Below are 14,365 nucleotides of genomic sequence, written 5' to 3' on the forward strand. Positions count from 1 at the left end.
TAATAATTTTTTTTGATTAACCCAAATAGACAAACCCAAATAGACAAAGATCTGGGACCCGTTTCAAATTCTAAGTACTGCATTTTAAATAATTCTGTTAGAAAATGTGATCTAAATCATTAAAGTGTGATATGAAAACATGGATCGACATGCGTACCGGCTAAATATACGTGTATGCAAAATTTTAGATTCTACCTCAATCTGTCCTAACGATAGCATGAACTTGAGCGATGGACCGAATGAGTGTAACAAATGGAACGACATAATTAGATAAACGACACAAATCCTCTTCAGAAAGGGAACTCAACAGGCCGATCCACTCAGTGAGCTAGATAGTCCAACTTTAAGCCAATAGTTTAAACTCTTACTAAACTTGCAGTATTCACACACTTGCGGAAGGTGTTTTGAAAACGCCTTCTTTACATTCGAATATTTTTTTGCAACAATCAATAATTAATCCCGGGACCACAAAATTTTTACTCTGTCTTTGTGAGATATTTTTCCACAAATGTCGGAATATATATTAAAATATTTAAGGAGAATAGAATATGTCAATGATTGAAACCAAACCACCCAAGTTTAAAAATCTGTAATATTTATATATGCTCAAGAACATTTGAAAATATCTTTCCAAAAACCCGAAAAGAGATTTACAAAGCAGTTTGATATACAACAATAGGGATATACCCCAACACAAATCTGAAAAAAAAAATATTTGAATGCAGCAATTCAAACACGCCTGCAACATTGTTACAGAGAGAACAAACCCAAAAATTAAAAAAAATATATACTTTGTGTGATGATTTGATTTCTACGCTCGATTATGCCTATGGACAACAAAGACGCCGATATTATGTCCAAGTGCATTTACTTGCCGGCATCAACTTCACCAAAATAACTTAAGCCCGAGCGTATGTAATAAGGTATAAATTGCACTTAATGGAACGGTGTGTATTTGCCTACTCTTGAATGTTCGTCAAACTGAAACACTTGAGATCAGTACTTCTCTGAAGTAATGCTACAAAGAATGTACTCCAAATGCATCTTTGTGTTTTGCTTTTTTCAATTTAAATTATTTCCTTTGCGAGATGCCGACACGTTGACAAAACATTGCAAAATGCTGTTGCAATATTTAGAAAAAGTTCATTGCGCTTATAGAGGTGGGCATATTTATAATTTATCAAATGTTACAAATACCAACATTATACGATTTTTAACAACAAAGATGCACGTTTGATAATTCTACATCTTCATTTTCACATTGTTGATATGTCCGTTTTTAAATCTATTTTTTACATGAATCGAGATTAGTTAATGAAATATGTGGATGTTGGTTCATGCATGTTCCAGTCTTCACACTTTGCGTCACACTCAGTCCAATTTTTATACCCTCCACCATACATAGTATGGAGGGTATATTAAGTTCGTCATTCCGTTTGTAACTCATCGAAATAATCATTTTAGACCCAACAAAGTATATATGTTCTTGATCAGCGCAGAGAATTATCTATATAGGTCCACGATATCGTATATCGTATAGACCCATATAACGGTACCCCCCAAATATTCTGTATTTTGATGATTTTATCCACATTTTCTAATAGAATAGTCTGAAAATCCACACGAGGAGTACTTTGTGGGCACTTTACTTTTGAAAGAGAATTGTCTATATAGGTCTACGATATCGTATATCCCCCATATAACGGTACCCCCCGATATTCGGTATTTCGATGATTTTAGCCGCATTTTTCGACGGAATTGTCTAAAATTCTACACAAGGGGTTCCTTGTGAGCACTTTTCCTCTGGAAGGGAATCGTATAACGGGGGGTTTGGAATGGTCTGAAAATGCGCACAACGAGTTCCTTGTGAGTACTTTATTCATTGAAAGAGAATTATCTTTATAGGTCCACGATATCATATAGTCCACATATAACAGTACCACCCGATATTCGATATTTCGATGATTTTATCCACAGTTTTCAACGGAATTGTCTGAAATTCTACACAAGGAGTTCCCTATACAAGGAGTTATTTGTGAGTACTTTATCCCTAGACATAGATTTGTCTATACATAGGTCCACAATATCGTTTATCCCGCCATATATCGGCACCTTCCGAGATTTTAACAGAATTTTTAATGGATTTTATTTTTATTTTTTGAAAATGTCCTAATTCGTTCCAAATGGTGGAGGGACGAACTTACTGCTTTTTTACTTGTGTATTTTGTAGCAGCTCAACTGCAGAGAAACTGAAAAATGCAACTCTGTGCTGAAGTTTTATAGTTTCAAATAGATTTTCAATGCAACAGTTGGCTGTGTTTATTTTTAAAATTTTAACCAAATTCTTATATTGGGGAAACCCCGCGAAACAAGAATGAAATTTTGGGGTTACTCCACAAGATTGAATATAAAATAGTAAGACAATACAGTTTTATCCCAAAATTGTACAATGTGTTGGATATTCATGTCGAAAAAATGAATTTGTTTTGCAACCGATTTTGAGCAGATATTCCATTATAAGCTAATTTTTTAATTCTTTAAATAAAGTCTTCTACAGTAGACTAAACGTCTTATAATTATAAGCCCTTCTGCAGTCTTCTACTAATTGAATACACTTCTCGTTCATTCACATCTTTGCTGATGAAGTCCAGTTCCACTATCATTGTAGTTTTTAACTATTGTCTGACGGTATTTTAAAGCTTAATAGCTACTTTGGTTTTTGAAGTTTTTTTTAAAAAGCTTGCTCCTATTTTTAAGCCATGCGCTTTAGTGTGAGAGTTAGGAACCTAAATGTGTGGGTGTGCTATACAAAATCACTAAAAAGTATATATCAACACTTTTTAGTATTGTAAAAATCATAGCAAATGTTTACACCTCATAATTAATAGCCTGTTCAGCAAACTTATTTTTCTTCAAATTGCAAGGCAAATGGCATATAAATATAATTTTTGGTTTTCGTACGTAATTAAACAGAAAGAGCTTTTTTCTATAGGCAAATGTTAGTTCAGCTAACCCCAACACAAACAAAACGAAGTGCCAGAGTAGACAATCAAAAAATATCAATCGTTCATTCACAAAATTTAAACAAAGTTAAATATTGTGTTTGAAAATGGATATTTCACACAAAAGGTATAGTCCATTTCATCCACTGTGCTATGTCGGTCCCAACAGACGTGCTTCTTCGCTGTTCTAAACTCTAACCCCACGCAAAATTATGCGCCAATTGGTATTTAATTATGACGTGAGAGACTACAAAATCTGAAAAATCTCTTGTTGGTCCATTTCAAGCTCCAAAGGTTTTTGTCTGATCCTAACTCTGATTCAACGCAAAATTGAGGTTTACGTCATAAAAATGGGCAGACTGGTAAACATAGCTAAATCGATTCAACTCGGCGAGATAGTTAGATGCATCTGTAAAATCGTGGGTGTAGAATGCGGTTTTGTGGCATCACCTAACATTTGGCTGATTAGGTTGACATTTTCGCCACCCCATTGGCGAAACCGGCGCTCGGACGCAATCCCCATTGCAATTATGAGGATTATGACCTTTTTCGATCATAATACCCATAATAAAGGGGGTATGACCGTTTGCTGTGGGGCCTACTTACAAAAATTTTTAAATGTAGTAAACTTGGGTTCGCGTTAGCCGGTGCCGGACATAACCAGAGGAGAAAGTCTTTGAACATATCCATTATTATGGGGGTTATATCAGGTACTTTATGTGGTTCATGAACGTTTTTTTTTTCTTTATGCGGTTTCGGCCATAATACACAGAAAGTTGGGGACATAATCCATCCATGCCCAAAACGATTGGGTGTGGGAAAAAATTGATATTTTCTCCTCTGGGAATGTCCTGCACCTAAATTTAATAATTTTTGTAAGTAGTAAGTATGTTCCACACAGGCTACCGCTAATCAAAGATTAGAAATCAAAGATTTCTTAATTATTTTTGAAAATAGTCCACAACAAACGATCATACTGCCTAAGGGGATTGTGTCCATTTTGGAAGCCGGACACCGACACGGCAACTCCAAAACCAACGGACGCAATCATTTTTATGAAAATAAACAAATTTTCTTTTTGTATATAAACAAATTTTTGACAGAAGGGCAATAGGTAAAATGAGCTTTTATTCCCAGACGAAAAAAGTAAATGAACTGAAATGAAAACTTAATTGTTTGGGTATTCATTGTTTGTCTGCCTTACACAAAAGTTCTGTGAACAGGCTATAAGGGCAGAATGATTTAAGAATAGCCAAAGATAATAACTGTTTTACACCCAGCGCCTCAAATTGTGCGTTGGAGAGTATTCATAAGTCCCTCTAACAATGTCCGTCTGTGTGTCCGCCAAAGCGTTATAGATCGATGTAAGCTTTTCACCCCCAAAATAGCCCAAATCCATATTTGATAGAATGGTTTTACATGCAACCCATACGACAATATCAAATTTGAGCTCCATCGTATATTCTGGGAAGTAAAGAACAAAATAATTGAGGCCTCTTTGTGTCATGTCATATGAAAGAAGTAGGTCCACATTTTTATATGAGTCCCATATAGCTGTCTCGTCCCATATAATAGTCTCCGCCACATAATTGGTTGCTACACTACACCGCATGCAATTTCCGTTCTCAGAAAAATCGATTCACTCCAAAAATGTTAATAAAATAGAAAATACCGTTCGAACACGATAATTTTTTTTTTTTTTGATTTTTTTTTTCATGTCTTATCCTGTTCTGAAATTATATTACTTGTCGCTTTATAATACCCAACAAGAGACTACACATCATAAAGGAAAAAAAAAACAAGTAAAAAAGCTGTAAGTTCGGCAGGGCCGAACTTTGAATTCCCTCCACCATTTGGAACGAATTTGGCAATTTTCAAAAAAATCCCTAAAATTCTGCTAAAATGCTAAAACTACCGAAAAATTGGTGAATAATGTAGCTAAAATCATCAAAATACCGAAAATAGGGTGGTACCGTTGTATGGGAGCTATAAGAAGACATGTACCTGCACCGATAATTTATACCATACCATATAACGGTACCTCCCGATATTCGGTATTTTGATGATTTTATCGACATTATTCACCGGAATTGTTTCAAATTCGTAATGAATACTACAGCCTATGACAGAAAATTGTCTGTGCCGGTACATGTCTTCGTATAGCCCCTGTATAACGGTACCTCCCTATATTCGGTGTTTTGATGATCTTGGCGAAATTATTCACCGGAATTGTTTCAAAGTTGGTATTTGAAATTCGTAATAGATACTACAGCCCAAGACAGAAAATTGTCTGTGCAGGTCCACGTCTTCATGTAGCCGCCATATGACGGTACCTCCGGATATTCGGTATTTTGATGATTTTATCGACATTATTCTCCGGAATTACTTCATACTTAGTAATTGAGGTCCGTAAAAGATACTACAGTCTAAGACAGAAAATTGTCTGTGCAGGTCCACGTCTTCTTATAGCTCCCATATAACGGTACCTCCCTATATTTGGTATTTCGATGATTTTAGCGACATTATTCATCGGAATTGTTTCAAATTTGGTATTTGAAGTTTCTAATGGATACTGCAGCCTAAGGCAGAGAATTGTCTGTGTAGGTCCACATTTTGGTGTAGCTCTCATAAAATTGTACATCCTTATATTGATGATCTTAGCTACATTATTCACCGATGTCTTTTTTCAAGGTTCGCATTTGAATATTGTAATGGCTTGTGAAAAAGGTGGTCTATACAGGTCCATGTCGTCGTTTAGACCCTAATATAACGGCTACATTTAGAATTTTTAAGATTCTAGCAGAATTTTTAACGAATTTTTTTTGTTCTGAAATTTGCCAATTTCGTTCCAAATGGTGGAGCGTATTGAAGGCTCGGCCCGGTCGAACTTACAGTTTTTTTACCTGTTTATTTTTTTTTTCTACCAAGAGAAAATTCCGAATTTGTCTGAATCGTTAAATTCAGTCCAGCGGTTATGAGGTTCGTAACTAACACAACTTTCTTTCAAGATATAGGCAATGTTCGGAAAAAGTAAGTCGAGCGCATGTCGAATTTGAACTTATTCTATTTGAAAATGTGATTTAAATTTTCAAAACACGAAATAACGGGATGTTATATTGGGGCTAAAAAAACGAACCTAGGGTAAGTGCGCCTAAGTTCGGCATGTCCCAGTAGTCGGCACTTTTTATTTTTAAGCTCAAATAAATGAAACTATTATAACTAAATGTATTTTGTCTACTTCAAATATATTGTCAGCTATCTTTGTGTACAATTTCGCTAAGAAAAGATGATTAATTCTAATAAAAATTAAATTTTTGTCTGTGAAGGTCCTCTACAATCCATATTTTTAAGAAAAGTACAATAAAGACATCGAATCAGTTTAACTAAACAAAAATATTATATTTTAATAAATTAATGTATTATTATTATTAATTTATTATTATTAATTATTAATTTATTATTATTATTAATTATTCTTACAAAAATTTTGGTTGACGACTGTTGGAACATGCCATAACGACAATTAGCAAGTGGTGCCGACTACTGGCAAAAAAGCATTGTTTAAATAAAACAACAAATTTATGAAATTTAATAAAAAGTTATGAAAACTTTATTTATTATTGCAAAAACTATACAAAATTTCGAATCTGAATAAATTAACTTTGTAATAATTGAAAAGTTCCACTCAGAATGGTGAGCGATTAAAAACGCGAAAATCCTAAAAGTGCCGACTACTGGTACACTTCCCTATATAGTCAACGTTGTGCCACAATGGCACAATTAATTTTCAACATATGTATTACATAATGTGATCTAAGTTGTAAAAATACCGAATATCGAGAAATAAATTTAGGCTACAGGAAAACGTGGATATTTATAGACATATTTTGCTACAGTAAGTATGACCGATTATATAATCTATTAACCGAATTATGAGCGAATCCGTTTAAAATATGGATTACATTCTTAAAATGCGGAATATTGGGAGCTATGAATATATGGATATATAGACAATGTGTTGCTATAGGAGCTATAACCAGTTACAAACTCTAAGTACCGATTTTTAAACAACTCTGTTGGAAAATGTATTCTAAATAAACAAAATATCGAATATCGGAATGTATTGTTATATAGGGGCTATACGAAAACGTGGACCGACATGGCCCATTCGTGAACTTAAACTGCGAATAAAATACTGATGAGTGCAAAATTTTAGCCTTCTAACTCTATTCGTTCCAAAGATAGCATGACACAACAGACAGATAGACCGACATCGCTAAATCGACTTAGAATTTTACGCTAATCAAGAATAAATATACCTTGATTGGTCTAACATGAGAAGTTACAAACGTAATGACAAAGTCAATATACTCTCCATAGTATGGTGGGGGACATAAAAAGAATACAGCATACCCGTCACCTGTATGTACTGGAAATAGCTTTTGCATAAAATGCAAAGTGAATGTTACATTGATACCAAACTTCTGTAATGCTTCATATATGTAACATATTGGGTAGTTCTTCCAGCTATAAGTTTCGGTTTTTAATGGTTGCTATTTAATATATTTTGAAATCATATCCCTAACGTATAAACCAACAGATGTTATTTGAGCTCGCCATACATCGCCCGGTTAGAGTAACCCTTACAATTTGGTTCGTAGTATTTTCAAATACAGTGCCTTAAACTGTTCTTTCAAAATTTCAATGTCGTTTATAATTACAGGGAATATTCTGGACCCAATTGGACAAGAATACAATAATACTGGCCGAATAGTTTTTGTGCGTAAAAGTAATTTAGTTCTAGAGATCTGTAAAATGTTTTTTTTTTTTTTTTTTTGTAATTCAATATAATTGCAAATTTTCACTCTGAATTGCGAACGATTGAAGACTTGGAATTCCTTAACGTTTTTTTTAATATTGATCAAGTTTGATGGTTACGGAGTCGGAAAAATCCTTAAAAAATCGTCAAACAAGACAAGGCTACACTGCTAACTTGTATTAAATATAAATAAAGTAAGAACAAAAGGAGCAGAACATGAAACAATAGTTTCATATAAATATTTACAACATGTAGCAATATTTACAACATTTAGTTTTGACAAATTGATGTATGTTAAGCCCAGCGACAGATCAATAAATATAAATCGCCACAAGTTTGCGCTTAGATAGGCCGAGTTAAACCATTCACTGAACGACACAACATAGAATGTCGTGTTGAAACGAGCACAAACACCAACCAAAGCTCTGTCAAACAAAAATTGGGCATCCCTAGCAGCAGCGACAGTGCAAAACACCTGGAAACCGTGAACGGAGAGGAAAAACGAGTTCTCTCTGGCGTGTGGCATTTACTGCTACAGTGGTGTTGGTGTGTACTCTTCACTGTGTTAGTGTTCTCAGTTGGTTGTTAAGATGTTTAAGAGCGAACACGAAAGAGAAAAATCGCGAGAGAACATACCCTTTGGTGACAGTACATAATTAATTACGTGGTGATGGCGTTGACGGTCGGTGGTGGCGGCATCAGAAACAGTTGACGGTGGTGGCACGTTTGTGATATGAGTGGGTTCCTTGTGTTCATGGCTACATACATGAACATGTATACAAATACCTTTGAGGTGGACTATTACATTCAGAGACCGGCGGTCTCAACCAGTATGACTATTTACTTGATGCTTAGTTTGAGTACAAGTGACTCTTTCGCCATCGATGTGATGCAAAGTATGTACATAAGAGTTGGTCTCCTTTTACATGACATAGAGATGGTCGGCTGGACGTAGCGAATATCCATAGGGTTGTAGGGGAACATAGAAGAAAGGGTTAGACCATTGTGTTGATGTACTAAAATTAAGTATCTCTATGGTCAAGCATGTTATGGGGGAAGAAAGTGTTTGAACCTTTCCTCATGCCAAATAAACCAAGGGATGCCTAATTCGTGCACTGTATACGAACGGGGAAGTAAAGGTTTAAAAGTTTATATATGATCCTTGGGTGCTGAAATATTTTGTAAGCCACAAAATTCAAGAATAATGTAAGTAATCTTAGAATCAAAAAGCAATGTGGGTATCTATATAATTTAAACACCTACTTATGTTTGTTGGTAGAGAAGGTGGACACGTATGTATGAACAATCCTTTCTGTGTACATATGAATTTAACTACTTTATATACACGCATATGTGTGTGAATTGCGATTGTATTGAACGGATACTCATATGTTGCAGCGGAAATCGCTGCCATCACCCACTCAGGCAGTGACCAACGTATGTGAGAACTTCGATGCCAACGACACCGTCGAAGTTGCCGCAACGCACAACGAGTAAAACTTTAACACAACACAACATTTGCAATCTACTTACCACAATACCATCCTCACTACCAGCACCACCACTACCCACCACCAACATACAAACCAAACAAACTCCCGTATTTTGGGCCAACACTCAGGCCAGTAGAGTGAGAAAGAGAGTAAACTATTGTGAGAGAATGAAGAGAGTCCCAGAGAGGATGATTGCGCGAGCTTACTGTAAGTTCACCTACGCCGGCGTTATCTTTATTTTTTCTCTTGAAACTGGATGTCATACATCCCCCCGCTTTAACACAACACAAAAGCGCTCAACAAAAGAGTAAGGTTGACATTAAACCAAAACAAAACAGAACTAGCAACACACAGCAAATGATAAAAAACAAACTTCTCATGGTTAAATGAAGCACTGTGGCCGAAGAAAAGCGTTGCAAGCTGTTTGGTTTGTTTAATTCGCATTGGAGAGAAGCAGCACTAGTAAATGGATACGTATATAGATATGTATGTATGCATGTACGGACGTTGTGTGGACAGACGGATACGTGTATGGACGGATGAATGAATTGGTTGGCTGGCTGGCTGGTTGGTTCGGTCGAATAGATTGGATGGACAAACAAAGAGCTTCTTAGATGTAAACGGTTGGTCGCGTTGCGAGGACGTGATTTTGCTTATTTCGAATGTGAGTAACCGTCGCGTTTTGTGCTTTGTGTTTTCATATCGTGTTTTTCTATTATTACACCACGCATCACAAACTCGGCACTCCCCCACCGCAGATAGCATACAATCCATTTCTCAAAACATACTCTATTTCAAATCTTCGAATCAGAAACAATAACAAAACAACTAAAATCAGTGCGCCGGAATTTCTAAAATTCAAGTCGCTATAACTGCGATAGAACAGCTTAGAACTACAGCAGCTTCCACACCAACAGTGGCTACACAACGTTCAAGAATTGCCCACTTCCACACCCAAGTACGGCACGCACTCAAAGGAGCATTTGAACATTTCAGATTCGCAATATTGGTGATTGGCGTTTATTTACTATTGCCGCCGCTCTGCACATTCAGTCAGTGTCTTTTGTTTACCCAACGCTTTTTACACAGTTTTGTTTAGAGGTTCATCATCGACGTTGGCGTTTGCGGTGGGTACGTTACGCATAACGGTAACTCATGTGAATACTACTGTTCATAAAGTTTGCTGTGAACATCGCTGTTGCTGCGCTGCCAGCACAGCCACTGTCACTGCTGACGTTTACCATCAGCACCCTCCACCGCAAAGCTACTCCACACTTCCACAGTTCACAACAACAGACATATTAGCCGCTATCAAAAGACATTCGTGTTCTGAACGCCAAGTGCTTTAGACGGAAGAGCGCGCGCGACTCTGTGTCCACCCACAATAACACACATCGCTGACAAAGACAAATTTACCAAACAACAATAACACATCCGTATGTTCGACAACGCGTTCTCATATGGAAAGAACAATACCACCTGCCTGTTCGTTGCTTCCTAAGTTCTTATCAGCATTAGGAGCAGCAGTCAGCACTACAATAACACACAACCCTCTCCCGCGCATTCGCCCTCTACCTTGCCACCCAACCCCACCGCAGCTGCCCCAACAACGCAACCCCCGCGCGTAACCAACAAAACAAAGTCACATTACAAATTCGCATCAATGCTTCTAAAGCGCCGAAAATAAAATTGAATTATCTTCACGTATGTGTCCGCAGTCACTCACAGGACATCGACGTGTTCGGACCTCACAAAACCGCCATTGGACGGACTGTTTACATTAATTGAATCTGCAGTAAACAAAAACAAGTAAATCAAAACACCGCCAACACCCACACTTACCCACCTCAGCTCGCATAAGCCCGCTCCCTACCCCTCGCTTCATAGCCAATGTCCGCGCGTATTATCATTCCAGAGTGTTTCAATAATAATCGCGGCGTCGTTAGTCAGAGCCAATTCGCGATTCACAACCCTTCCACAAACGAATACAATCAAATTGTTAGTGACAAAAAAAAAACGATTTCACAGTGCAAATTTAAAAATCTCAGCAATCAAAAAAAAAAAATCCTACGAAAGAGCAAATAAAAGAACACTTTTAAATCTTACCAAATACGTTGTCGCCCGATATTACATGGATAAATTTTGAAACAAAGTGTGCAAGGTTCCTATTGTCTATGTTCTCACTTTAAAAGAGAAACGAATAATATTCATAAATCAATTTATTTTCTAACTATGCCATGGAAAAAATAAAACAAAACAAGAATAACTTTCAAATTAAATAAATCGATGCAATAAAACAACAAAGAAAAACAATTAAATAAAGAAATAAAAACATAAATAATACAACCGAAACGCAACGAAAGTGCCGTCGCAAATACATTTAACAGACCACGAGGATACTTGTCGCAAACTCGACTCGCCTGCAGCCACAAAATCGTCAACTTCAAAAACAATTTGCTTGGATGAATACATCGTGGAGGTGCCGTCACCTCACTCTCTCGCCCATCTGCTGCTAGTGAAGGAGTGACACCTTTACAGACCCATTTTCAAGTTTTGACAAAAAATGCGAATTAAAATGCCAGCCGTGAGAATTGCGCAAGGTTAGTAGTTGCAAACATACCTGTTTCTCATTTGGATAGTTTCTTATTTTACAAAATATCGCTAGACATTCTTTAAAATTGAAATGAGTTATTCGTGAAAACCACTCGATCATCCATGTCGACGAGTGACCAATGGCCTTCAGGACGATGACAGCCTCTTTAAAGTTTGTAACGAGTTTATTTCCCTTTTACAAATACAATTTAATAGATTGGAGAAGAACAGATTAATCGTTTCGTTAAACCACATCAGCGTTGCGTAAAATTCGAAAGTTATTCACAATGCGTAAGCCGCATCAATTCTTAGTGTATGCGCTACCCAAAAAATGTAGCCAACTTCACTTGTCCTGCTACAAGATTAAGCATAATTAGATGTGTAATACGGCAAGGAAAATGCTTGCCATGGGTATTACCTCTTTTCAAATGAATTAACGTAATGCAAAGAGTTTTGGGCAGATACCAACATTACGTTTTGACTGCGTATCGGAAATACATATAGTGCACAATGTTGAACAAAATATGTGAACATTTCGATATAATGTCAAATTTTTGGATATATTGACTTTAATTTACAGAATACGATACTTAAAGTTATATGACATTAGAATGGATAAATGAAGTAGAAACGGCAATAAGTAGGGAGGACTCATTCAGTTGGAAATGATAAAAAATTTTTCTTTTCGAACTGATTGTATCAAGAATAAGAGGAAGGTGCGTTAATTTTCCTTTTTATTATATTGCTTTGTTAAAGCTATAGTTAGTCTGACATTTTCTAATTCATATCTGTAAAGGTGTATTGAATGTGAAACCGTTCTATTTTTATCCTTTTGGAAAGTATCAAACAGTTGTTGCTGAAAAAGCTAGTTTTTGTTGTAAATTGTTGCTGCCGACACTACCTTGTCAAAATTTAAATATACATAATTAAGGTTTAAGTAAACAATAGCGTGACAATTTTCGCCGTTTGTTACAACCGTTCCAAGCAGTCGATTAAATATATCTATTCTGAAAGATTAAACAATATAACTAACACATTTTACCCTGGTAAACCCTGAAATCCTTTCCATAACATCCCTACCTAATACCTGACGCACAACTTGCTCACTTTTTTCTTCCGTTTGTAACACCTCGAAATATTCGTGGAGACCCTACAAAAAATTTATATTTCTGATCAGAATAAAATTATAAGGCGTTTTAGCGATGTCCGTCTGCTTGTTTAAATCAAGATAGAGTCCACATTATTTAATCTAGAGCTTTGAAATTTGACACAAAGGTTTGTGCATGTTAATTGGTATTGAAAATGGGCTTTAGTGGTCCATGTTTAGGTATATCCCCATATAATGGGACCTCCCGATTTTCGGTATTTTGAAGGTCTTTGCCACAATTTCCAACAAAATTAGTTGATAATAAGGGTTGCACTATTTGGGGTATATTATATTTTAATTAAAATTTGGTCAGACTTAATCCTTTATTGTTGTTTTTATAAAAACAACATTTGTTTATTAGTGGAGAACGATAGACAAGGCACGGTCGACGAAGGGGTTTTTGTTGTAACAGACAAAACCAACTTACATGGTTATACTACTTCGTTCAGGTAGAACGAAAGCATAACAAGTGGAGAAAGATGTAAATGTTTATAAGTGCGGTTGTAAGATTTAGAAGATTTTCCAAAAGAATTTTAGTTTTATTTAATTCTTTGGTTCTTCTTCTATTGAACTTACGATCTCGTCACTAGGGTAAAAAAGTATTTTTTTGTCATAGAAGTTATTTTTAAAATAACTTCTGGGGAGAATATCCCAGCCAAAAAACAAGGGAACTGATGAGGAGTTGTGGCTCTTTCCGAAACCTAGGTATTCCCTGTCTTTCCCCCTGGTAAACATTACCATCGTTCTCCACTAAAAACAAACGTTGTTTTTATAAAAACAACAATAAAGGGATTAAGCCTGACAATTTTGCAACAACAAAATACTATGGTATCCCGAACAAACAATGCCAATACTGTTCTAAAATTGATTAATATTCTAAGTTAACATACACTACTCTTTTCATTATTTCATTTTACTTCGATAAACATAGTGGTGGAAGGTAAAAAATTCCTTTTATAACCTCCACCATTCTATGGAGGGTATATTAACTTTGTCATTCCGATTGTAACTCCTCGAAATATTTATAATAGACCCTACAAAGTATATATATTCTGGATCAATTTCAAATTCTCAAATTCTAGCGATGTCCGTCTGTCTGTCTGTTGTAATCACCCTATCATTCGAACGAATCGAGATTGAAGGATAAAATTTTGTATACATGCATAGTTTACCAGTAGGCAGGTTAAGTTCGTAAATGGGCCATGTCGGTCCACGTTGTAGTATAGCATCCATATAACGGTATCCCGATATTCCAAATTTCATATTTAAAGTTTGTAATGTGTACTACAGCCTATGACAAAACATTTTTGTA

General features: G+C 35.9%; 1 protein-coding gene across 1 annotated transcript in view; it reads left to right on the forward strand.

The window, feature by feature from the left end:
• Positions 1 to 9,749: 9,749 nt before the first annotated feature.
• The window catches only part of LOC101889596 (B-cell lymphoma/leukemia 11B), a 55,427-nt gene continuing 50,811 nt past the window's right edge, over positions 9,750 to 14,365 (forward strand). The window contains exon 1 of the mRNA XM_059122980.1: positions 9,750 to 11,914. Coding sequence (XP_058978963.1) covers positions 11,878 to 11,914 — 37 coding nt within the window. The 5' untranslated portion in view covers positions 9,750 to 11,877. The remainder of the gene's footprint in view (positions 11,915 to 14,365) is intronic.

This window comes from Musca domestica, unplaced genomic scaffold, assembly GCF_030504385.1.
Source record: "Musca domestica strain aabys unplaced genomic scaffold, Musca_domestica.polishedcontigs.V.1.1 22, whole genome shotgun sequence".
Taxonomy (NCBI): domain Eukaryota; kingdom Metazoa; phylum Arthropoda; class Insecta; order Diptera; family Muscidae; genus Musca; species Musca domestica.